At 41.6% G+C, this 27,550-nt stretch overlaps 1 protein-coding gene across 1 annotated transcript in view; it reads right to left on the bottom strand.

Moving 5' to 3' along the window:
• Positions 1-27,550, bottom strand: part of plxna4 (plexin A4) — a 212,906-nt gene that overhangs the window by 4,105 nt on the left and 181,251 nt on the right. The window contains 9 exon segments of the mRNA XM_027272145.1: positions 1,549-1,761; positions 6,022-6,191; positions 9,128-9,318; positions 11,584-11,683; positions 14,599-14,702; positions 17,855-18,014; positions 19,039-19,185; positions 19,919-19,985; positions 25,146-25,414. Of these exon segments, the coding sequence (XP_027127946.1) occupies positions 1,549-1,761; positions 6,022-6,191; positions 9,128-9,318; positions 11,584-11,683; positions 14,599-14,702; positions 17,855-18,014; positions 19,039-19,185; positions 19,919-19,985; positions 25,146-25,414 (1,421 nt within the window).

The following is a 27,550-nucleotide window of genomic DNA, read 5'->3' as shown; positions in this document are numbered from 1 at the left end:
TAGCTTTGCAAATCTACTGAACTATATGCAAACACTCTGTAAACAAATAATGTTTTGACAGCTGTGATGGATTTATCATTGTCTGGAGACCATCAACTCCCACATCAAATTCAAGGCAAGTGTCAATATCTCACTAGCCCGCTTCACTTCACAGCACCAAATTAATAACATCAACATATTGTAGCAAGTAAAAAGCTCTGTGGGATATCACGGCTCTGCCCAACTGCACTGCCTCCAAACCCCAAATATAAGGAAAACTGCTGAAAATGCACATTTGTCTAATTGGTGACTTGTGTCATTTATTAGCGTTTAATGTGGTTTTCTTCGTAGATTGGCTGCAGTATAGTGCAAACTCAATGCCCACATGTGTTCTGTCTCTACAAAGCACTCAAAAAGCAGCTGAGATTTCCTTCCTGAGACACAGGCTTCCATTAGCACACTCGCCAGGTAAAGACATCCTATCTTTACAATTAAGCTGGAGCATGAAGGTGAGAGAAAAACCTCTATGGTGTTCACTTCCATTCCTCTCCCTTAGCAGTCCTCTTTTATAACTGCTGCATTCTGCCTTTTAAATCCTCTGCCTGGCATGACCCATACTCCGTCATGGTTGGACAGCAGAGTGAAGCAGTAGATCCACCCATACTTGGTCATTACTATATTACTGAGGCTTTTCCAACTGAATAAACCAGTTCCACCGTGGGGTGTTCACTGATGATGGTATTGCTCCACCAAACTTGCAACGCAGGCATGATTTTTTAAATACACACACACTACAGGTCAGTAGAAGGTTTCTATTTATAGCTATTCATATGAACAGCATTTCCTTAAAAAGTCCCCAAGCATTCATATACATTACAAATCTCAGACTGAACCCTGTTTGTGAGGACCTCAAGCAATATCTAAATACAGGCTAAAATTTCTGCTTGTGCTGCCCCCTGCAGTAGCAGTCTCAGCACTCTTACAGCATCCAAACATATCCATGCATGAATCAGCAGCAGTTCCTCACTCTCTAGACACACACAGGACTAATGAGTACAGTCCTGAGCCTGAAGCTCCTCATTTGGTCTCACCCATTCAGCAGCACCAATTGTATATTCTCATTCTGAAGCTTGCCTTGTGACGAAGAACACCAACACATAAATACTCTGACCGCTTCACACTGCCCCATCTTTTATTCAGGACCTCTTCTCCTGCTGACAAATAAATTTAATAAAACTCTCATTTTAACAAATTACTGCTACTGCTTTCTTTCTCTTTTTTCCCCCACACTTGTGTCTGCACCCTCCCAGCACACTGACTCCTCTGTACTGTAGATCTTGAGCCCTGGGCGCTCCCATCCATTCCGACTGTGTTGTAATTTGGATTGTGTTTCATGGCCCATAGATCACAGTGCTACCATCGCGTTGTGTGTGTTGAAATGAAACATGGCTGATGCAGGTTTTCTGATGTTTTGACTCACATAAGAGCCCACTTTCTCTTACACACACTTTCTCCCTTCATCCATCCAGTGTTTGTTGTGTACATGTGTACATTTTATCAACAGCTCACCTCTCCACCCAGCTTTTGTAGCTGGGAATGTCCTTGGCATAAAGCAGCTTGTTGGAGGGTGAGTCCTTCCCAAGGCGGTGTTCTGAGGTGGAGCAGGAGTCCATGAAGGTCTGGGCCACCACAGACAGACAGGCATCTGTGATGCTGCTCTTATGTATGTCAAACACAAACTGGGGGTTCTTGATCACATTCACCCAGAAACGCAGAGGTAGGCTACAGAGAGATGGAAAGAGAGAACATAGTGTTTTAATGGCAAACTGGTTTTGATTATACAAGTTCAGACTTTTACTTTTTCTTGACAGTCAAATAATGGCATATTAATGTGCTGCATTACGTCTCCATTTAAGGTTTTCCTGAAGTTTTAATGTTCAACATTTAATATTATGTTGTGAGTGTCTTAATGTGTTTTACTGTAACTGCAATAGTGCCACCTGTAACAAAAATGCCATCTGTTTAAAAACAACAACTAAGAGCTAATGAGACCAAATTATTTTATGCATATTAATGTACTCTGCTGTGTTAGTCCTCCTGTCTTACAAATGACTTTGACTCATTTCCATCTCTGTGACAGAACGGTCAAATAGCCATACACGCAAAGAACAAAGAATGTGAAGTAAAACAACAGTCTGTGTCCGGTTGAACTGCTCTGAGATTAAGTCCCTAAATGACATTTTTATATTTGCTAGAGCCAGCCAGGCAATAGACATGAGCATATTATGCGCCAGAAGGGGGACGAGGATTCATTCACTTTGCAAAGCTAGTACACAGGCCCTGCTGGTGCCGATGTGCTCTATTTGATGTGTGTGCTCAATTCAATAAAGCCTTTATCTTTAAAACCAGGTGGTGGCTGGCTCTCATTTTTCCAGCAGTATCCAGGGGTCCTCGCTGGGGGCCGCACAGTGACACAGTTCATATTGCCTTGTTTGTGCAAGTGGGTCCTATTTTGTGCCTGTCCAGAATAATAAAAATATACAAGTCTGTTTATTTGCAGGGCTTGTTTCTGCCAAAATGAATAGATATAGGGCCACCATTATCTGTGTGTTGCAGTGAAAGGGCTCAGGTGGTATTAAGAAAGAACTGAGTGTTACCTGGATCTCTGTATCTTTACTATTCTCTGGGCTATGTGCTTTTAGCTGATGTGGCACAAATCAACAGGAGAGACACTGCAGTCTAGTCTGCATAGGAGTGCCTCTGTGTGGCACAATATCAAAGGATAAAGAGAAAAAATCCAAACTGAAATGCAATCATTTAAATACCTCCAGTGCTCCCCTACAATCCCACTAAGCATTCATCCTAGCACAACCACCCACAAAGCCATTCAGATGTACAATCTAACAAAAGAGGATTTGGATTTAGCCGAAGAAAACTCTGCATTATGACTTCAAAATTAATCTAAGCAAAGAATCTAGTGGGATTAGGTGCAGGGATCAAAGGGATATTAACACCACTGCTGTCCATCCTTGATTGTTGACAATCTGCCCCAGCTGTCCCGTGCTTTGAGGTATGTGCTGTTCCAATCAGCAGGTTCCCCACATGATTCTGTGCAGTTAAAATGATCACCATAATAACTTAAACATTATCTATTGTGTTGAAAATAGGCAAAGCACTGAATTTCTAAAGCAATTCATGCTGGGGAGTTTTTGGAATTTGAAGGATGGCCATGATTGGTCCTTTTGGTCACAGATTATCTTAAATATCAGCTGCCAAGATCAAGGGCATCTCTTGTTGTAGAGGCATTATGCTGGGAGAGTAAAAAGAAATCCACCAATTTAGGATTATGAAGTGTTATATACTAAAAAAAAAAAACATCAAAAGAAAACAGCACCTTTACCCACTACTCTAATATAAAGTATTTGACAGTATAGGACATAGTTCTTACAGTAATTGTATTCACTAAATAGTGTTTGGTGTAGGTAAATCTCTTTCGTGGATCAGACTATGTTCTTAGTGTTAGCCCATTTAAAATCAACTCTGCTAATCCTTACCAACTTGTCAAACTTACCAGTCTGTGTTGACAAAATATCCTAATTGCCAAGGAGCAAAACGACTGCACTACTATAAGCTCTACTTACTGTTTGTGGGCCCAGTTCTAAATATTTCAACAGCCACTGTACTGCAAATAATAAAGTTGCTTGCCATTGGCAGGCAAAGGGTCACTGTGGTTATGATCTAGACCATCCCATTCGAGGCATTACAGCACAGACAGGGAACTGACCGAGCCTGACCTTTTTCATGCAGCAACGTAAGGTCTGAATTAACAGCTTTATAAAGGTGACCTGACCGGGCATTGTTCCAACCTTGGTAGGCAAAGAGACACAACCTTTCATGTAAATGGGAAGTTGCAGTCCACTATTGAACAAGCTGTATGCCAAGACAAAGGGCTTAAAACAATTTGAAAATGTTGTAAATTACACACCGTGTAACTTAATAATATAATAATAATAATGATAAGATAATTGGCATAACCCTAAAAGTTTAATGATGCCCTTTACAATCTGAGTGTGCTAGGATTGTGGCATGACAGCAGATAGGTGGTTATCTTCATGCAGAAAAGAGGGATGTGCATGCCAGTTTTGTACAATAATTAAAATTCTATCCTTTGCGTCCCGACATGACAAACACACAGAGATGGAGACACATACACACACACCAAATACAGAGGAGTGAGGATGAGAGGAGACTCTGACACACTGCCGCTTATCCAAAAGATACCATCTGGAGATGCTCTCGGAGCCAGTGACTCATGCATGCACACACTTAACTTTACACACATACAAATACACATTACAATTCTGCTGCACAATGCGGAAGCAACTAAAATTTAAACTGAATTTTAACTTGCATAATTAAAATTAACAGACACATGACAGATTACTTAATGATATTGCTATCGTTTGTTCGTCTGTTGTGAAGGATGACCTTGGATTGGGGGTCGCAGATACTTTCTTGGGCTAAAATAAATCCTGGATGTCATTTTTAGGTGTCTTTTAAGGAATCTGAAATGTACCGTACAGCTCTGAAGGAGCATGCCATGCATGAGTATGGGTATGCAAATCGAGTCACATGTAAAAATGTTATGATCTCATATGACAATGTATATCATTATCATATGAGATCATGAAAAAAGCACTACAGGCAGGGGGATACTCTAATAAGGGTTACATCAGAGGATGTACAGTGGCACTCAGATGGTGGGGAAACCCTGAAGGGGAGGTTGGGGTTGGAGTTAATGGCATGTGTGATGACGATGGGCCTGGAAGGTTTAATGGGACGGGGGCCCAGCATGGGAGCGGCACTGGCATTATTATTCTCTACCCATCAGACAAAATGTTGGCTTTTGTTGCAGCCAAGATTGCACTCTTTTGAGATGATTAAAGGTTAGAGGTAAGCACACACAGTGAGAAGAGAACAGACACAGGAATATGCACATCCCACACAGAGAAGATATCTGTGGTGGCATCAGCACAAAATGTTGTGTGCAATCTAAGTGGCTTTTTGTGATGGTGTGTTATGATAAATTGCTATTCATTCACAGCCCTCTAGTGAGAGCCTATTCCATTAAAAGTCTAATGTAAGAGTGACTCGTGCTCTCAGAAAACACTTAACACAGACACTGCAAATGGCCCAATAATGCAGATGCTGTAAAGGACCAAAATTAGGACTAAAGCGTAAAGTAAATAATATTTCTCCCCCTTCTTTAGATTCTTCTTTCCCACTCCTCCCTCTGTCTTTCTATTTGTCCCTTGATGCACATCAATTTTATCCTCCCATCTCCATGGTTCCCCTGGGCCTTGGTCTGAGTGATGCATGCTGGGATCTTGGCAGAGGCCAGGAGGCTAATGAGATATTAGTGTGCGTTTAACTCCCACTGAGTTCACTTCCCTTTCTTCACATTTTTATTTCTCTCCTCACTGCGTTATGGTGCACTGTTGGTTATTTAACCCCTACCAACCTTTTAAGGTGGAGTCACAGAGGTCAGTATGGTCTAAATTAATCAGTAGATATTAATTTAGAGGTGCACTTCCTCCACCTGGGAGTGTAAATGTGTCACTATGGAGATTTCCACAGTGACAGGCGCTTTTTGGCCCAGTTATCCATGATAATAGATGGAAAGTCTTGGCAGCCAATTGGATTAGCCCCTTGTGGTTGGCTTTAACGAAGATTACACGCCCCTGTGGTTAATGGATATTAGGAAGGGAAGAGGCGTGTGGTGAAGCTTGGCACTGACACAGGGCAATACCAGGGCAATGCCATCTGAAATTTGCCAAAATGTACTGATTATGTCTGCAGTGCCTTAACCAACAGCGCAGAAAGAAAAGACTATAAACTGAGCCAGAGGCACCACACTGCTGCACAAATTCAGGAATAAATTTTGTGTCTGTAAAAAGATCCAAGTAACAGCCTCAACAACCTCAAGTGTTCATGAGTCCACCATGCATGTTTCTGTGTTTGCAGTCAAAGTTCTCAACTCACCAGTTGCTCTTCCATGTGTGTCGGACATGAGGGTCATGGATGTTGTGTTTGTCGGCCTGCTCGTCCAGGAAGTCAAACATGTATTTGATGGCCAGTGGCAGGGCGCTGCCTCGATGGGCTGTGCTGAAGATGGTCTCAAACAGGTCGTCCACAAACTTCTGTAACGTACCCTATGGAGGAGGGAGAGAGAAGATGAAAAACTGATTACATTAAGCCCAAAACCATGTACTTAAAATGTAAAAACAACAATAATACCAATGGCTGTGTGGACAGAAAGACTGGCATAAACCTGTGTATATTGTACCTGTGTGAGTTTGAGTTGTGCCGTGCATGTCACTTTGTCCCCTAGCTCCGATGTTTATGTGTCTGACTCCTATCTCATAGACCTGGCCCCTAAATCTGCTTGCAGCTTTGATGGGGGAAATTGTTATTTCACAGCTGACTTTTAATAATATCTGGGAACAGGAGGCGCATCTCCTAAGCCTCTTTGTGCTGCCGGATTAGCTCCCACACTGCACCATTGACCCTAATTTGATTTAATGTTGGCGACTTTAAGAAGGAGGAGGAGAAGAGAGAGGAGAGACAGAGACTGAGGGAATCTAATCCTCTTGTAAAGAATGAGCTGATGGGATGCACAGGAAAAGGCGAGACCGAGGGATGGGAAATGAAACGACAGAGGTTTCCTATCAGGAGAAGAGGCCATTGAGTGTGGCAGATGAGGTGTGTACAGGCACTGGCAAATAAAAATCCAATTTGGGTTGGAGCGGGTGACCGAATCACTGAGTCAAAGGAGGTAGAAGAGAGTGGGAGGAGAGAATCCTGTTAGTCCGACAATCACGGCTATAATTCTAATGTGGCCCACATTCCTGGCAGCTTATCGTTTTTCTATGAAGATGGAATCTCATATCTCTTTATCAAGCCCACGTGCCGTCCAAGTGACAGTCTGCATTAGCTGGCAAGGGAAGACCTAATATTTTATGTGGTCATGCATACTATGTGTGTGTGCAGATACCAAAACCTGCGTGTGCCTGAGTGCTGTGACATTTTACGCCATCCTCCATCTCAAGGGGGACTTATGCATCAACACTGTCATCATCAACAGGGTTCTCTTGTTCCCTGGTGGAGCTGAAACTGCCAACACACACCCTCCCCACGACCATCTACCCTGTCATTAGACCACACTCTAAACACAATGTGTCATATGGATGTTTTGATGCTGTCTGCCTCCACGTTGAAATAAGAGGAAAGCAAATAATCAGAATGGTTGAGATGCAGCTCAAAAGAGAAATAGAGAAACGAAGGAGGAAACACGGTGAGGTAGAGATGGACACACACATTCTTGTGTGTACAAGTGAGGATAGAAAATGCAATCCTTCCCCGTGCCCCCTCTGCTCTCCACACATGAACACGCCCCGTACCCACACTCAGTCAGAGTGACACTGATGGAGCTAATATGAGAGACGTCAGCGGCGTTGCCAGGGAGAGGTATTTATTGGCAAGGTGAAAGCCAAACGCAGTCAATTACACTGCCTGTCTGCTCAATCATTTCTCACCAAGAAAGATGGCCGGCCAAGATAAACTGGTTATTTCACGAAAACAATCCATCTGGAAAGATGATGTGCTGTCTCCAGTCAGAAGCCACCTTCCTGCACTCTGGAATGGGATAATGGCGGGGAAGTACAGCGATGTGCAGAGGGTGAGAGGTGAAGTGCACGTGTGTAGGTGTAGGTACAGTATGTTTCATGGTGACTGCTGCTCTATCCTCCTACCTTCTGTTCTGCAGCCTACTGCGTGTTTGTTTATTAGTTTCTCTCATACATGGCTTATCATGTCCCGTTTCACCAACACTGTCATACCTCTCCTGCCCTGTTGTTGTCACCGTCTCAGTTATCTGCTTTAATTGATTTGCTCATCTGCCCACACATCTGCACAGTCATTAGTTCTCCAGACATCACTGATCGGTTCCCTCTGTTTGTACAGAGGGAACTTCACTTAAGTCGTTTGGAATAAAATACACTTTTCTTAGGTCAATGTATTCAGGGGGTTTTCTGGTGCAATCTTACTTTTGGTGGCAAACGCCAGCTAATGTTGTGACCTTCATAGATAGCTACATAACTGACGTTACTGTCTCTTCTGACTTTTTGTGTATTGTTGATTAGTGTTGCTTGTGATCCAGGAATGGATGTTTTTATTCTCCTGCTTTGTTTTTTGTGTTTGTGAGGCTCTCTGTTTTAGACTCCTGCCAACATGTATTTACACCACATACATAGAACTGAGCTGATGATCTCCATGTGAAATGCTAAACAAAGGCAGGCAGTGGATCAGAAAGACAAACTGAAATGTTCCCGAATCAAAAAAATTACAACCGTAAGATTTGTCAAATCGTAGCTTTTTCTTTTACCTTTCCTGTACACCTCTCTGTGCGTCTGATAGAGTGAATGTCTTGATGAAAAAAGAGGAAGGAGGCGCTTTCAGAGTGGATTGGATATTTGCATTCAGCTGTTGGATCAAAGTCAGATTTTCCTTCAAACCAAATTAACTTTTTTTTTCTGGAGGCTATTGTTGCAAGGCACATTCAAAAAGACTCATTTTATAGGCATTTCTATTTTTGCCTGATCATTTTTTTCATTACAGAAACACCTTCGCTAGCTGCATGGGTCTTTTCTTCTTCACCTTTTTGATATGCTGCCGTGTCGACGCAACAGCAATGAAAAGAGAAAACAAACAGAAATATCTATTTTCTCTTTCTCACCTGAGGGGATAGAGGAATACATTTGAATAATCTTTTCCACTGAGATGACTCATCCAAAGTAAACATGAATATTTAAATAAAATGGTTTTCTGAGTCACACATGGTGAAGGTTATAGTGACCTTTTAGCCTTTCACCTGCTGTGCTGTTTAAGAAAAGAAACATTTCCACATACACTAGTTAAAAATGTAACTGTTGGGATAGAGAGTTAGACTCCTTTTTTTGTTATGCCCTGAAAAATGTCCCAGAACCAAAGAAAGTGTGAGACACAAGAAAGCATTAAAAATAAATCACCAGATACAGTAGTACTGATACATTAAATGCAAGATTTTTTTTCTAAAGCACAGATGGTTCACCTTGGTAGCCAGAAGTCTTGTCAGGTAGATCTCAGAGACCATCTTGCTGCCACGGTCGCCCTCCTTCTGGTCTCCATGCTCATGATTCTTCACCAGGTGCCAAACCTTGACCCCACTCTCCAGGTCAGGTGTGATCATAGGAGTACGGGAACGCAGGCTGTCGGGGCTTCCAGTGTACTTGATCATGTTCTCTGTAAAGAACAACATGTATAAGTTCATGTAGTACTGATATAACTGATGTAAATCAAAAGGTCAGAAAACCACAATGTCCAATTAGTGTTGGTTTTCTTCTATCATGAGTTAAACTTCAGCTGTTTTTTAACTTCTTAAAATGATATAAAGACTTTATCTCATTAACCTTTGTGTACACCTACAAAGATCTGTAAAGTGTATGCTAAAAATGAAAAGATGAATTTTGTTGTATTTTCCCCTGGCTACAAAATGAGAAAAACAAGACACATCTAAACTTTAATCGGAGTAGTGTGAAGTAAACAATAGGAAAAGAAAGCCAACACAAAAGGAGCACAAACACAGAAACAAATTAAAAAACAAGCTAAAAAAAAAACAAGCCTTTCGCTTCACCAAAGAGGAAAAGAAAAGACATAACCTGCATGTCAGCTACAGAATACATTTTTTTTTAGCTTGTGGGTCCCAATTTACAGGTCTGGGAGATTGGATATGAAACTTTTAGAAAGTGTGCATGGTTAATTTTTCATGCCTTCTTCTCCTAGAGACGAGACATGGCATCGCCGGCTGACACAAAATCGAACAGGTGTCAGACGAGATGAAATATGTATGGCCCACCCAATGGCCGGAGTGGCGATGACATTTCCAAACACATGGCTCAATGAATGTTTACACAGTGTGAAAAAAATTGATCAGTGGGTGCGGTTTAGAGAGAGAGAAGTGAAAAAAAAAGAGTGTTTTTCACCGTGACAGAAATCAATCTGTCCAGAGAGAAAAGCGGGAGGAGAGAGTTCGGGGGGGGGGGGGGGGGGGGGGACAGCTGGAGACATCAGATACAGAGTGTGCATGTGTGCCGACTGCTCAAATGTAATTACAGCATGATCAACTGAAAATGTTTCTCTCCTATACGATACTTCAGTGAGCAATATTTAACTAGAGCTTTGTTATAAGACGTGTGCCAAGTATTCTCCACAGTACAGCTATTTTTTTTTCAGGGACGCTGGACAACTGCAACATTAATTGTGCTGTTTTTGAGGTTGTGTGAGAGCAAGAGGATGTGAGCTGGGTCACTGTATAAAGGGAGAGTGGATAGTACATTCGTTTTGTTGTTAATTATTTATTCAAGAAGTTAGAAAGAGGGTGATGCAGAGTCAGGGATACACAGGAGAGAGATTTCTGGTTGGGTTCTATTCTGATCTAGCTCCACAAAGGAGGTGTTATTTTTCTGTTTTCTGTTTTTTTTTTTCTATCCTTGTGGTTTTTGATGGAAATATTACATCAAAGACGCAAAAGTTTCTCTTTTCATGGTCTGACTCAACATGTTACACAGTGTTTGTCTTAATCTCTACTTCTTCCACAACTTTCTTTCTTGCTTCATCTCCCGCTTCTGCAGCTATATTAAATTCAGCCTTGTGTCTTTCTTCAGTATTTGGCCATTGTACTCAGAAAGAGTTCAAAGTCACTCTCAAGTACCATGCCAGTTGTGAAGTGGATCACACTTGTGTTTGAAGTCAATCCCTTAAAAAAATGTGGAGTGAGATATTCCTGGCATCCCCTCCTTTTTCTGTTGGACCTTGTCCTATGTGGTCTAATTTGGAGCCGCAGAAGCAAGGTGAGACCATATGGAAATGAGGCAATGCTAATAATGTGGCACCACATTTGATGTGTCTGAAGTGTTTGTGGCCAGTGAGGCTGGCCCTTTGATCAGCTACTAACTTGATGCTTCCTCGGGTTCAAGGAGACATAAAGCAGACGGACAGGCGGAAAAACACTGGCACATGGAAGTACGTGGCGTCTCAAGAGGCCAGAACAACCGAAGAAAAAGTCCATTTGGTCTCTTGTTATGTTTTCTAAATCTTTTCAGTTACTATAAAATTGTGTCTTGTCTTTCTAGGTCTCTCATTGTTGTTATGCAGGGTCGTGTGGACAGCCCCCCATATTTCTAATATTGTATTTGATAGATTCATATTGGATATTTGTATTGTTAGGTTTGGGATTTGATTGACTTATTATTGATCAAATGCATGTTTGCTTATAAGGAGCAATGTGTATTAGTTTTATAGTTTAAAACCAATGTTGAAAAATGGTTGAAAGCCAGTCATGTTGTCAATAAAAAGTCTGATAATATCCTTTTTAATGCATAGACACTGGTCTGTCCTGCAGGTGTATATTTACTAATGTTATATTAATATGAAAGGTCTGTTGGTAAAGTGGTTCTCTGACACAGAAACTACTGAAACTTTAAGATGTACAGAAACCGATCAGCTTACCATATTTACTTGCAGAGGTGCGAGACACAGTGGAGTTGTTTACTGAATTGTAGGCTGTAACTTGCTTGGGAACCAAGGCCATTACTGCATTATCAGGTACCTGAAAAACAGATGCACACGTATTATGCAAATGACTATTCAAAACAAAAGCCATTTGCGGAGATTTTGTTTTTTCATTTGTGCAGATTTCCAACATAACCAATCAAAAAACCAATAGATCATTGTGTTGTTGTCATTTTCTATATTTCTCTCCATCTATTCTGGTTTCATGTGGATAAACAGAATATCTTATTACCCGTATGTGTTCGGTTCAGCCCACACACACATATGATGACTGACAGGGGGAGGGAGAGTTTATCAGAGCATCATACAGGCCTGTGTGAGAGGGGATGTCCCACAGTCTCTATTCAATAATACCTTTCCTCTAGGGTTGGGTAGTGTGTATGTGTGGTTGAGAGTGTGTGTATGAAGGTGTGAAGAATCAAGCAACGTGTGTGTGCGCGTGTGTGTCTGTCTGTATTGGTCTATGTAAATAAGTGTGTGTATGTATGAATGAATGAGTCAATCATGCGCTCCTCCTTCCCCAGTCAGCCAAACAGGATTCAATTAACACAACTGGGATGTACTCTTTCCCAGCCCTCACACGCACACACACACACAGTCAGTATACCCCGATTCTGCATAATTTGGATACCCGTGCTGCAGGGGAACGGGAAGGCAGGGTTAATTGAAGTGATCTCTATCATAGTGTGGGTGGATGGGACAGGGAATAAGGACCAAGGGCCTTCTGTGCATATATGTATATGTGTGTGTGTGTGTGTGTGTGTGTGTTTGGGGGGGTTGTTATTAAGATTGTATCATTATATCACCCAGTCACTCAATCTGCTCATTTCGTATAATACATTTATATTATTGTAAGCAGGAGGCCCACAGGGCAGATCTTGTTATTCCTTTGTGGGGAGCCCCCCAACTTTCCAACACCCTTAAGCATGCTCCCTGATCACTGCTCTTAGATGTTGAATGAGAAAAAAAAACAAAAAAAAACGAGCAAGCACAATGGAGCATAATGAAAAGGAGGAGTGGCATTTGGGGAAATAACATTTGCAGGAGAGGATAAAGGCATAAAGCACAGCACAGATTCCTGAAAGAGAGGAGGAGGAGAGACATGTCTCTCATTATGGGGACAAAAAGATCTGATATCACAAATGCCAAATTCATGTGCTGCAAGAAATACAACTTTTCACTGAGTTTGTGATGCAAACGGTCACATTGTAACTGAAAGCAGAGTGAGCGGGCGAGTTTGACGAGTGGCAGATCAACCCAGATTAGTTTAATAAAGGACAGCACATGATTCTATTGAGTGTGTCTGGTCGTTCATGTTAGCTTCTAATAAGACAAACAATATTTAGACAACATGTCTGAAGGACATCCTGAGACCAAATATGCTAGCACATCTGGGTTGGCTTAAATCAATAGAGAGCATCAATCGATTTGATTAGTGAAGCGACAAGATCTTCAACAAAAGATTTATATATTTAACCTTTTTTAAACTCAAGCCACAACATCTCTGTAAAATAAAGTTATAAAAATCTGGATATGTTAAGTGTGGAATCGTAGAAGTTTGAATGTGTTTATGGTTCTTCCTCCTTATGCTTAGCCTGCTGACAAATTTTGAGTGTTTTTGAGTTGTTGTTTTTTTTTGGTCTGTCAAGGATAAGACACCCTCATTCCCTGGCCTGAAAAAATGAATTAACTTCTGTCTTCATTATCTTATCTCCGATTTGAATCAGCTCCCTAATCCATTCCACCCGCGCCTCGTACTCCAAGCTTGTTGACACTTGCTGACGCTGACATTTAATTTAGGCACTGTGCAAACTGCACTTGGAGGGAGGGAGGACAGTGGCTGCTCGCTTAGCTGCTCGAACTATTAACAGCATATTGACAAAGCAGGCCTGTTTTTCCATTCAGTCGCATTCTGGTTGGTTGGATGTACGGTCCTTACTAATGATGCACAAAACACCTGCTGATACGTGTTGGTCTGGCACTCCGCATGAAAGCATTTTGCTTTCAATGAGCTAGATGTATGTGTATTTCATGCACGTCTTCATGTTGCTGCCTATTATTAAATGTCTGTATTACAATCTTACCCTGTACTATTATCTGTGCATTTGTGCATACAGTACCTGGTGTCTCTGATCACTGGATGTGTCTATTCTGTAACACTAATCCACTTCAGAAAGAAGACGACACTTAGCCAGCACATCGGATTTTATCTTGAGCTCTCTCCACATTAGGGATTACTTCCAGGTGTCACTGTTGTTGGTCACTTCTCTGCCTTGCCCTGCCTCATTCCCCCTCACCTGACAGATAACTTGTGTTTGTAGTGAGTGTCTGTCAGCTCAGTCTTGCACAGCTAAATAGTGTTTTGACTAAACTGTCCATTATAAAGTTTTTAAGCTAAGTGAAGATCATAAGGTCACAGCCTAAGAGGAAAATGTTGTGAGTGAGTTGAGACAGCATCAGAGACAGATAGGTATACTGTAGACAGAGGCATGATGGGTGGTAAATAGAGAGAGCTGAAATGAATAAGTAAAGTACCCAAGAAAATACTTAATATCAGGCTTTTGTGTTAGAGGCACATTTCAGCATTGTGTTTGTGTACCTTTGTTGTGGAAATGGAATGAAAACAACCGTACCTTTGTTGAAAGAAAGATTATGCGAGGGTCTTCAAATAAAAGACATAATTTATCTACTGCAAACTCTCTGCAGATAACAACCTCTCTTTTCTTTTTCTCCTTTGTGTGAGATCCCAAACTTTACAAACCCTTTGTATTTCCAAAACTTCAATGATTTTACTTAAATAACTTTAACACATTTCTGTCAATGTTAAAATAATTTTTAAAAAGCACACGCATCTATTGTATGGGTGTCCCACGTCACAGACCCAAATTAATTGGTATTTAAAGAGAAAAGTAAACTGTATGCATACAAAACAAAATATACACTCATAGATACCTGATAATGGAACAGCATGTTCAGTCTCTTCCAGTCACCCTCAATCTTTGTGGTAACGTCCTCATCCTGCAGGATCATGCGCTGTCCTCGACCCTGACGCCATTCTGCAACCACAAAGAAAAATAAATTAAACAATTAAACAATCAGGATAGGGCCAACCATATTTATGTGATGTTACTCCTTTGACCACATTTACTTTTTAGATAAAATCTTGCTGTGATGTTTGCATGATACAGCATGCATTTGGAGACAGTTGTGTTTTTTAACAACAGTAATTAAGGCAGACAATCATTTCATATAATCATGAAAAGCCTGAATAGAATCAAGGAGACAAACAGTAAATTTGAAGAGTAGGAGTAGCAGTGAAAGGCAAAGAGATATAACTAAAAGAGAAAAGGCACATGTGAGAGACAGTAACAAAAAGTTGAATTAATCACCCACACTGCTATTTTTTAGAATGAAACACTCCCTCTAGCTTTCCATCTCTTTCGCTGGTGCGATCGATGGGTGTGATTACAGTTGCATGCCCAAGGCTTGTGCACTTCCTTTTCCATCTGCAGCACAGGGTCCTTTTGCTCTGCACGCTATTGGTCCCTGCTCTCCCCTTGTCAAACCACCATCTACTGCTCTAAGCCCCCTGCCTAGCTGCTCTTACATTGTCTGGAGCTGTGGTTGAAGCAGACCAAACTAATGTCCACACCAACAGGATATGAGGAAACTAGAAAGCTGTAAAAATAAAGCGATCGCACATCTACTCATTTCCATACTCTTCAACAAGTAACAGTGCACATGTCTTTCATTTAAACAACACAATGAAATTTACATGACCTTACAGCAAAATTACATCTACACTACATATACAACAACACTACTTTCCACATCTGTGCAACCTCAGCACAAAATAAAACAAAAGCTTTGATAGAAACATCTCACAATGCCCCACCAACATTATCATAAGGGAAAATGGAAAGCCATCTTGAAAACAAACAAGCAGATGATTCCTCTATTCTTTTTGCAGACATCATGGGCTTTATGAATACGTTATCGTGTCTGTGTCTCCCTGCTGTGTGTCCCACTTGTGTCGGCCACTGTCATCTCCTATTCTGATCACAAACAGGAAAACAAAGCGGCAATCACTGTGGCGCATGATGAGACCTGTCTTTGGGGGATTGACCAGACTTGTGAAAGGCATCTGAAAAATCTGCAGGAAATAAAAGATTCTCCTGTTGTTTTTGTCTATACAGTACATCTTCCCATAAAGATGCAAATGAGTGGCTGTCTCCAGCCGAGGCTCAGTAAACAAGTGAAGGAGAGACAGAAGCAAATAAATAAAAGAATAAACTTGGTGTGGGACCAGAGCAAACTGAGAATACTCCCAAATCCAGTGGTCGCTACTCAGGAGGAGTGTGTATAGGCTTGCATTACTCACATACAGCCAAAGAGATAGGGGCTTTTGGGAGTGTATGGAGGCTGATGGTGAAGAGAAAAGGCTGAAGGTGACTGTTGTACTCCACAGAGATGCATGACACACATTTGTTACTGGCAACATGGGACACAAAGACACACATACACACAGGGCCCGGCTTCTTTGTTCTCAGGCCCCATCTTCTCTAAAACCCTGCAGGGGACTGTGGATTGCAGCAGAAGGGAATTAAAAACAATATCTGGGATAACAACACTCCTGGCCAATCTGTCTCAGGACAGGCCTGGCACAATCCCATTATCCTTATCAACCATTGCAATCAGTCTGTGTTTGTATGCGCATGTGTGTTTGTGTGTGTGTCAGAGATCATGAGAACCACTGACATCACCTAGAGCACCTCTCTTCCAAGTTAAAATGTGTTTCCAAATAACAAATCAACTAAAGGGACAACCTGTTTCCACTCAAGCATTATTATCTGCATGAATAGCACAAGACCAGAAGTGTTAATCACAACAGCATGATTTGAAAACAAAAAAAAGTGTGAGTAAAATAGTGTCAAACATGTCCAGTGTGTGTCTGTTTATGGATAGGAGAGATATAAATATGGTAAATATAGCACTGAAGAAACAATTCCTAATGCAGGTTCTCTTGTGAGCTCACATTTACTCATTCTCTCTCTTTTGCTCACAATCACAGACACACAGCACAAGCGGATAGCTAACTCTCACAATTTCCAATTCCCTTTCGTAATAAAACAATAATAGAACAACACATCCTGCCCAAAGGGGGCCATAAAACAATTTTATCCAGGAATGTCGTCAAAAGGCTAAACCAATCTCTTCACTTAGCTATCACACTGGCTGATTCCCTATGGTATGCACTCAGCCCATCTTAAATCTGGGGTTGGTTATAAATATGCTATTACAAACACACAACAGGGGATCAAAAAATCCATCTGGCAATATTAAGCCATAAAAAGCATGGCGCATGGTGCAGAGACAGACTGTAGGTATCGGCATACAAACAATTGTGGATAATATCGTTATGTTCACAAGCCTGCATGTCTGTGTACATGTACTGTACACACACACACACACACACACACACACACACACACACACACACACACACACACACACACACACACACACACACACACACACACACACACACACACACACACACACACAGAGTACCAAATCCCCTGACTGCTTGATGCAGAGAAGGTACATCATTGCACCCTCTCCTATCAGAGGGGCCCTTAAAGTAATTTGCAATTATATTAGACCCATGTTAGATACAATTGAGTTACCCAAGAAATACAGTTGAACAACTCAGGCTAAAGGGAGGAAGACAGGAAGGAAAAAAAAGAACACTAGGAAAATGATTTTGTAGGGAAGAGATCACTGAGCGTCTCAATTGATTAGCTGATCAATCATGTGACTCAGACGCTAGTCGACAAGAGAGTCGATCGATGGGAAGTTTGGGGAGGGGAGAGACCAATCTCAGACATCTGACTGAGAGAGCCAGGAAGTCAAGTCTCCTGAGGTTGAAAAGAAAGCTTCTTCTCTATATCTAAGAAGACTTGTACTTTTTAAGAGAGGCTTGGAGGGGTGGGAAAGCCTTTGTGAAAATCAATGGGTGTCTAAGTTCAGCCTGTGTTCCTCCAGGCACATAGATGGGAAATACAGCATGGATAGAAATGTTTTGACAAGCTGTAAGGGAACTACGGGCATGTGTGGGAGCAAGATGTCTAATCAACTATAAGCTTAAAATGTAGGAAAAAAATAAAACATTCAAAATATTTATATATAACAAGACAAAGATCTGTACCCAGGTCCATGTCAGAAGCTTTTAGGCGGTGGGAGTGTGGGACGTTCTTGTAGATGGCATCAAGAATCTTCTCCTTCACCTGGCTGATGGTATCACAGTTCAGCACCTTCACCTGGATCTCTGGGCTTTTCTCATTCTCTGGATGGATGCAGTTCACCACCTTTAGTGGAAATACACACAAGACACTGTGAAGGGGGGGCTGGCAACAAACTGCTGGTGAAACAATATCTGAATATCCTCTGTTGTTTTAAAAGACAGTATTGGTTATTTCACATGTGGGAAATATTTTCTGTGTGTCAATATGTAAGGATTCTTGCAATATTAAGATAAAAGAATCTTTCAAAGTTGATTTAGTGCAATCATTTTGTGATTGCCAAAGGGTCTGTGAGAGAATTGAAGGAAAAAAAAGATCATTCACCAGGGAAAGTGTTCTTTCCACAGAGCTTGAAGAGAGACAGCAATGCGCTGAATTGATGAGCAGTAAACCTGCTAATTATAATATTATTAGGATATTCATCAGTTCTTTCACTACTGCCTCCAGGTGTTGGATAGAAATACCTCAATTACAAGATTAACACAAATACATATTATAGGAGAGAGGGTAAATGAACAGTAGACATAAAATTTAAGCCTCCCTTTAAATGTCAAGTGTATAAAGTATAGTTTCTGCATGTCTATATTGTGAAAAATTGTGTGGTAAGCGGAGTATTGGTGCTTCTCTTGTAAAAGGCTAATCTGAAGCAAATTTCTAGGACATGTTTTGGACGTTTGAAAATTTGTACTCCCAGAATGTAGAGTACAAACAGATGTGGCACTAGAAAAGACAGACGGATGGACCAAATAGTGTCTGAGTTTCTGCTGCTGATACAGTGGAGAGAGGACGACAGGAGGAAGAAGAGAACTTCAGCATCTCTCCGCTTGTGCAGACAGATAAGCATAATCTATTTCCTTCTTCCTCATCCCGAAGCCCTGCTCTCGTCCTTGACAGCTCTAGTCTCAACAGGAAGTGAGGTCGCCACTCCTGTGCCCCCTGCATGTCAAGCGTGACAACGACAACTTAATGTCCCGTTGTTCATCTCATGACCAACAACCCATAACCACCCCTTTTCTCTCCTGTCTTCCCTGAAAGCATATTAAGTGTCCCCTCTTTAGCCCTTGGGCCCTGGGGCAGGTGAACCCCTTACCAGCGTCTTGTAGTCAATCTGTTGTCTGATGAGCTTGTCCTCACTGAGTGAGTAGCGTGCCTCTCCTGTGATGGAGTCAATGGGGCCTTTCTCCATCTGCTGCTTGATAGCACAGAACAGGGAGAAGAGAGGTTCGCCGGCACACTCCTGCAAAGATATTTAGAAAAAAAGTTTGGAGGGAGGAAGAAAACTTTGAAGCCATTTCTGCACTCGACTCACTGTCAGCAAAATTTAATAATGTCGGAGAAAATATCTACCTAAAATGTTGTAGTTGCTTTTTGTATGTTTTCCAGACTGCCTTGCCACCAAAGTTGCTGAGCAAGACCTATAAACATCATGTCCCAAACTCTACTATCTTTCTTCTAAATGAAAGGAAATTGTACAGCCTATCAATATATACACTTTGCTAAAATGAATCTGGAGTTTGGGAAAGATTTGATGGCTTAACAGTGAAAATGCCATAGAAGACAGACTCTTGGAGCCACCCTCATCTTCTCTCCTGAAAACACTGTTGTTTATAAAACAGTAGAGATTGACCATTTATCATTATCATCCTCCCAGCTGCAGTAAGGGGATAGGTGAAGATGAGTGGTACATTTTGCTTTTAGTGAATACTGATGCCCTGTAGTAGGACAGCTAATTCTCTAATGAATCTTAGAGGCAGTTATGATAGGAAGACTGGCTTTATAATGAAGACTAACACAGAGCAGGAGAAGCAGCATAATATACAAGAAGTATACTTATTCGATTTCAAAAAGCTGAGAGAAAAAACACAACTTTTAACCATCAGTGAAGACAATGTAGTTCAGAACTAAACTACTTGTGGTCCCCAGGAGCTTAAAATGTTCAGTGAAGTTGAAAACAAATATTTAAAAGTTACCTTCAGAAACTTATAGAGGAGGAATGTAAACCAGTTGGTCAGCATTTTCTCTGCAACGGACTCAGTCCTGCAAATAGACACAAAGCACATAACGACCATATGATCCCCACGCTCTTATTACCATCATAAATATTCAACATCATCAAATATTCTGCTAAAAATGATGACCGCTGCTAATAGGCTTTCGTTACACAAATATAATTGCAAAGACATGAATTGAGAGAGCCACTGCACATGCTATATGATGGCCTTTCAGACAATATTTTTGGATGGCTTTTATGCTCAGGCACGCCAAGGGCAGCTCGTCTACGGCGGCGGGGATTTTAATATGAGGCAAAGCAATTAAAAGCCTTTATTTGATCCCAGTGGATTGATGTCGTTAGGGGCTGGAGCGGCTCTGTAATAACACTGGCCTCATTATCAAGCGCTCCCTTGCCTATTCACTGGACTAACACTCGATCCGTGCACAATAGAAAGTGAATGAATACATTTCCCTCTCTTTCTCCGTCTGGCATCCATGCTCCACTGGTGTTGCAAAATGGTGTACATCTGCGTATGTGTGTGTGTGTGTACGTGTTGACCTGGGCCAACGGTGTGATTGATCCCGTGTGAATGGCTAATATGCATACATAATAACAACAGTGGTGGTGGCGAAGGGAGAAAGAGGAGAGGCAAGGATCGGATATCCTTTGACAGCGACTTTCTTGATCAGCAGCAGGGGTGTGTGGGTAATCTGTCAGAACACCTCAAACACACACACACACACCCCTCCCCTCTACAACTACAATGAGCAACTACCATAAGCATAAATATTTCAGGATTAGTGTCCATTGTGTTCGTGTGCATAGGTTTTGCCCCATGTTTCAGCTGCCACCTGCAGCCCTCCCACGTTTCACCATTAATACAGCCTCTTTAAGGGGCTCCACACTGAAGCGTGAAGGGGGAACTGATGTCCGCTGTGCCAGTAGGCTGGCCTTGCACCCCCACCAACACTGGCACAGCACCTGGGGGGGATTAACTTCCTGTTTCTCACTGTGCCAGACTTTCATTTTGCCGCCCCTCCCGCCCTTCCTCTGTCCACAGATCCAAGGGTCAACAAGGTCACTTTTCATCTTTTCTTTCATGTGTCCTTGCTGTCTTCCTACCTCCCTCTGGCTGTGCCCACTCTGGATCCTGTAATCATACACATTTCCAAATCCTCTCCATTTCCACAAATGTAGCCCATCTATCAAAGGGATGAAAGGAGCATGGAGAAAGGAGGAGGTGCACAGGGAAGGAAGGAGGGAGAGAGCAATGAAAAGGGAAAATGAAGAAAAGATTGAGAAGAAATGGCTTGGCTGAGTCTGGCCTTCCCTTTTCTTCTTTTTAAATGCCCTTTTCCTTACTCACTTCCAATAGATATTGTGTTTATGTGTGCCTGTGTAAGTGGACAAGTGTGCGGCTGTATTAAGGCTAGCGTGCAAAAAGCACAAATTAATCCCACTGCGTATGTATTCAGAAATTACCATGTGTGCTGACTAGTGTTTATTATGTGTGTGTGTCTGTGCACGCGTCTGGCAGCGGGTGCCAGCCCTGCAGTAATAGAAGTCTTGGCACGACCACACCAGTTTGCTTATGCTCATTCTCGATCACAGCATGGTCTATGGGGACCAAGGATAAAAATGGCACTGTGACGGAGCTGCTTTAAGATCTAACGTTAGCATTTGGTATTACAACTTTCAAACAATCTTCTCTCAAACTCTCCTCAGCTTCAACTCACACGGCACAACCTATGTTTGGGTTAATGTAATGAAATGTGCCGTGACGTGTTGGCATGGTCAGGCTTGCCTATTTGGCAGCCAGTCAGAGGGGCAGTAGGCATTGAGAATGATCTAGAGGAGACCTGGCAGTGCTTAGTTCCCCCTGATTACTGAAGTAGGGTTGATAGGGATCCGTGCTTTATCACACATTTGCTGTAGCTGCCAGTAACATGTATTTGTATATCTGTATGAAATAGGCACTTAGATTTTCTGGAGAAAAAAAAAACTCCTGGAGAACTGTGAGTCTTTAATGGTAGATGTGAGCATGAAATCTAGCCAATAAAGTCATAACAAGATTCTAACAAACTTCTGCCCATCCACCATCACTGCAGTGATTATTTACAGATATTTTGCAGATTAAGTGTACAACTGTGGCAAATGCCCAACACAGAAAACAAGGAAGCATCTTTATATGCAAATGTTGTCTGACCAAAAATTTCCCACATTTAAGAAGCTGGAACAAGAGTGTCTGACAACTATGACTGATAAAAAACCCAGTCAATCATTCAAATGATCAAAAAATTATTATATAATTGAGTGATTATTTTGACACTAGATATTGTATCAAGTAAGTAAAGATGCCCTTTCTTGGTATGTATAGGACCCATCATAAACATCTCATTATGTTCACAAACAACTTTAACCAAACATGTGATAACTGCATCTGAGAGTCTTCCCCTGGCTTTAGTCACATGTTAAAAACAGCATGGCTTGAAGTCAGAAATCATTTCCATTTCCCACTCTGGCTCCGGGTGAGGAAGATTAGTCATCATAAGTGTCAAACAGTCTCACAGTGCGGCTAGCTGCTAACAGTGCATACTGCATACATTTTGAAGGTTAATCGCACACAAACACACACAACAGAGATTATTCTTTCAGTGGAATAAGGGGACCTATAATCCTGTGTGATGACTTTGTGTCAGCGTTGGAGCCAAACCAAAGGGTGTAATCGACGAAGTAACATATTGGGCTTTCGTCTATTGACCGATATAAAAACTGATATTTTGACGCACCAGCTGCAGCCAAACAAAACCTAAGGCTATGAACAGGGTGTTTAACTCTGCATGATGGGAGGCAAGTGAGAGATGAAGTGATGGAGGGAAGTGAGGAGTTAAAGGAGGAGAATGCAGCAAGGAATGCGACAGATGGTTGTGGAAGGCTCTCGTTAGTTAGCTTGCCTGGTGGTTGTGCTTCAGCACAGGTTGAGATGGGACAGATGGAAGGATGTGTGTTTGTGTGTGGAAAGAGGGAAAAGACACACGTGTACACACACACACACACACACACACACACACACACACGTACGTACACAGATTTCTTGGAAGAGGAGGCAGTGGGTAGCCGTGCTTAGATGCTGTGCCAGAGACACCCTGCTCACGCACTTTAAGCATTGATTTAGCAATCAAGAAAACAGGGGAGGGGGGAAGAGTAGGGAAGGAAGAGCTGGGAATATAGATTGAGAGAGTGAGTATAAGAGAGGAAGAGCGAGATAAAGATAGTGACGGTGTGACATAAGCGGCGCAAGCATCGGAACTGAAGACAAATAGGGGAGAGGGGGCAGTGGAGAGTGAGCAGACAGAGGCAGGTGGGAGAAAGAATAACAGTCAAGATGAGCAAAGATGCTGAAAGAGAGAGAGAACAAATTAAAGAGAGAAAAGAAGAGAGGGAGGGGTGCTATCTTTCCTAGACAATATTAAGCTTCATCTTCACAGCCTCATGTCTGTGTATCTGGGCTATTTTCAGCCGCTATCCAAGGACATGCCAGTCAGCCCACACTATGGGGTGGCGTATCTTGCTCACACTGCCTCATCACATCTGAAATGCATGCTGGGATGTTGAAGGACTAATAAGCGCATCCAAGGAGGAAGAATGAGATGAAGACAGTCTGATCAGTGACCAGCGCAATCTTGTGTTTGACAAATGGGCAATCAAACTGGGCGTGCATGTGTTGTAAACATGTGCTCTCTCTCCAGTGCTGGCTGAATATGATGGCGTTTCCCCCAGGTTTCCCTTCTCCCTCTTCCGCAATGACAGAGCAATGGGAGAGAAAGAATGTGGAAACAAAGTGTGATAGAGGACAGCATGTGGTGTTTGGACTGTGCTCAAACAGTTGTTAGTGAGTTGCTTCCAGCAAGAATTTCGGATTAAATCAACAATCAGATCCAATTCTGATGTGACATGAAACAACGATAAAACGACAAAAACAACATGCCGGTGACATGAAACCGAAGTGATCAAAGAGCTGATCTCACTTCTTGCCTCCGTGTCCCAGGAGTCGCCTTTCCTCACTTTGAGACACAAGTGTCTCCATTGTCCTTGACTACCTTTCCCTGTCTCTCTGCTCTACACGCCATCTCTTATGCTGTATCTACTGCCAGGATCAGCGGTTAACTCTATTGTTTAGTGGCTGCGCCATGCTCGGTGAGCTCTGGCTGCAATTAATCATGCCTCCTGCCCAGACAGCATTAATCTCTCTCTGTATCACCAAGTAAAGTCTAAACAGGCTTTCATGAGGTGAATATGCCCACCGTCTTGTGGATGGTACGAGCGGCATTGAAATATATGCTTGTGGTATGTGTGTGTCTTTACAGACAGAGATGAGCTTATAGCCAGAGGGAGAATTAGAATTAGAAGAATAATTGAAATTAGACAGACAAATTAATTTGTGACATGGCTGTCAAATCATATGGGAGTGTCAAGACTTGACTGACGACCCCCAAGCAAAACAACATACAATGCTGTGTGCATATATGTATTGACACACATGCACGCATCACACAAATACACAACAGCTGCGTGGAAGCCGGTTTACTCAAGTCACTATAATCATCACATTTACCAAACACCACGGGCAGGAAGCATAATCACATGCAGTGCTGTGTTCAAGTGCATGGCATTAAGGCTTTGACAAATTCAAGGGAGGATCATGATTGTGCTAGAGTGCAAGCTTTTACAGTCTCACTTTCTCCCTTTATTTCATAAATGAGTACTTTTTTTCCCTCTTGAGCTATTTGAAATTGAATTTGCTGCTAATTAATCGTAATTATTTTGCTAATGATGTGCACGGCACTCTTGCATCTCTCTCTGTGAGAGGCAGCAATTCAAGGTCACGGGAGTTAATCCAAACGTGACAGATAGGAAACACCTAGAAGCATATCTTTTCCCTGATAGTAAAGGGTTGACATCAGTACAAATCTTTATCTTTATCCGTTACAAGTTTAGAGAAGCTGAATGTGTGCTGCAGTTGTTCAGTGTTAAAATATTTGGCATAGAACCTTATTTTTTCAGAGGGAAATCGGGTGGAATAGTTTGTTCTTGGTTTAGTATATGCAGAAAGGCAGCTACATCAAAAATAGTCACTCCAAGCTGTGCACTTGTTAGACAGTTATAGGAGTAAAATTAAACTCTTTTCAGTGCCTGCATCTCACCTGCGAAGCAGTAACTTGGGGTGGTTTTTGCTCTCAAGGTTGCGGTCTATAAGGTCAGACAGCAAGTGCTTCAGGACATCAGTAGCGTACTCCAACTTGCTTTGCAGCACTGTCATGATAAGTGAGGCCACGTTGCCACGGTCCCTCATGGAGAAACCACGCTGCGCCTCCAGAGTACGAATAAAACACAGCAGGTAGACCTTGTTGTTAATGAGCTGGCCGAAGAGCTTTAGTCCCTTCTCAACTTGCTCCTGGCGGTAGCCTGGCACCTGTGAGGAAACAGGAGAAATGTTCAGTTGACTGAGACACTAAAAATAACAAGGAGGGAAAAAAGTACACATTCTTTGTGGCATATTCAAGGTGATGACATATAGACCTAATTAGTCATTAGTTCATTTGAACGTATTATTAGCTCTTTGCCTCGTATTGGGTTCAAGTCAGCACTAAAACACATTGAAATCAGTGTAGTAAATTATAAAAGTAATAAATTAAGTCATGTATAATTTTCTCTACTTCCTCTATTAGTGTAATTATCAGTTAATACATCAACTTTATGAATAAGGATGGAAAGCAGAGAGCATTGAGTCAGAAGGAAGAAAAAAGAATGTTGGGAAATGAGGAGTTTTAACATATCCCAGGTTTTGTTACGTTTAGTCTGAAGGTTGAGAATAAAGGCAGGAAAACACAAAGCCTCTTGAGGGAATGTTTATTACTTTGATGGCACTGTGTTCCACACTAATGCAAGTAGAAAGGGGGTGCAGTGATGTGACTTCCCCTCGTCTGAGCCCAGATTGTCCCTGCACCATTTATATAGGCATTTACCACACAGGCTTCCTTTTTTTCATAAATGGCACCTATTGAGATTACTTTTTTTTTTTTATCTGTCAAGAGCCCTCACGGTAAGGCAGCATCTCTTTGTTCCCAATGCAGCTGTCAACCAGCATATGTTCAGTCTTTTTACCTTTCCTGAAGGAAGCCCTTGTAATCTGCTGGGAGCTATTGTTAAGTTGCAAGTCTAATTTCATACTGTCTGACAAGATATGTACAGTGTTTAACATTTTTTGTTTTTTTTTGTGCATGTGCAATATATTTGAGGGTATGAAAATAGGAACACATGGAAATCTAAGAAAAGTCTCCAGTGTGTTTGTCTTTTGTATCAACCCAAATAAACTGTGAATGTTTGGTTTACAGACCCAACAAATGTATTATACAGTACCATAGCACATCTCTTGGGATTATGTAGAGAGAGTGCATAAAAACAGCAAACTGTCCTGACCTACACACAGTCTTCATGGGAACACTGGAACATTTGAGCTTTGCAGGTTGACAGATGGAGAGGTAAAATGACAAAGACTGTTGAAATAGAATTGTTTTTGCAAAGATCAAGAGGGAATTCTGAAATGTATTGGTAGAAAATAAATCACGAAAAAGCAGAAAGCAAAACAGGATTCAGGTGTAAAGTGAAATTGTTGGGGAAAAAAATAGAGAAAGGAAGTTAATTTTACTGCTAAGACTATACTAACAGTTACATGGAACAAATAAAATGTCAAGGAGCAGGCATTATTGAGCTGACACATGCCATATTTTGATCTCTCTCTCTGTTGTTTTCATCTTAACTGAATTACTGGTATGTTTTTAAATATTTCAGTAGTAAGTAAATTCCCCATTGTTTCAGTAAACCTAGACAGACATTTCATAAACTGTCGTATTTCTAACTATATAAAGCCAGTAGTCAAAAACTTAATTTTAAAGTCTCCAACACATCAATAACAATTAAGCAGCTATCAGCCGCATAAGACAAGCCTGCTGCTTTTTTCATTAGGCTCCTACTCTGCATTATACTCCTTATACAGTTCGACATTTATACCAATTAAAACATAATTAATAATGCTTATTACTGGGAAATTCTCATCAGGAATAGAGTGGCCAACCCCGAGGGCAGTGAAATGGGGGTCCATCATTCTCTTAATGGAACAAGACGACCTGCTCAATTATGGCTGTCTATCAATGTCACCACTGGGGATAAATGACTTGATTTTTTTCTTTTGCTTTCCTCCCTCTGATTGACTTTTAATTTGTTTTTGAGGTGGAGAGAGAAAACCACACAGCGTCTCATACCATCTGAGTTATTAATGAGAGCGCGCTCCTGATTTGAGGGCTGCCTTGTTTGTTTTTGAAAAAGTGTTGTTGTCGGCCATCAAAAGGCTTTTGTTTACCAGACAGCAACACAAACAGCATTGGCGTCACTTTCACCTACTGTGACCCACCACATTGTTAATTTGTTTGCTCATTTTGCTCTCTTTTCAAATAAGGCTAATTGCATTGCGATTGTTATTTGATAGAGACTGGAGAACAGGTACATACTTGTGTTATTTGTAGTATTCAGCTGGTAGTAGGACACTAAA

Source organism: Larimichthys crocea, chromosome XX (genome assembly GCF_000972845.2).
Source record: "Larimichthys crocea isolate SSNF chromosome XX, L_crocea_2.0, whole genome shotgun sequence".
NCBI classification, from domain to species: domain Eukaryota; kingdom Metazoa; phylum Chordata; class Actinopteri; family Sciaenidae; genus Larimichthys; species Larimichthys crocea.
Note: the sequence above shows the minus strand (reverse complement) of the source record. Positions and strands in the feature narration are given on the sequence as shown.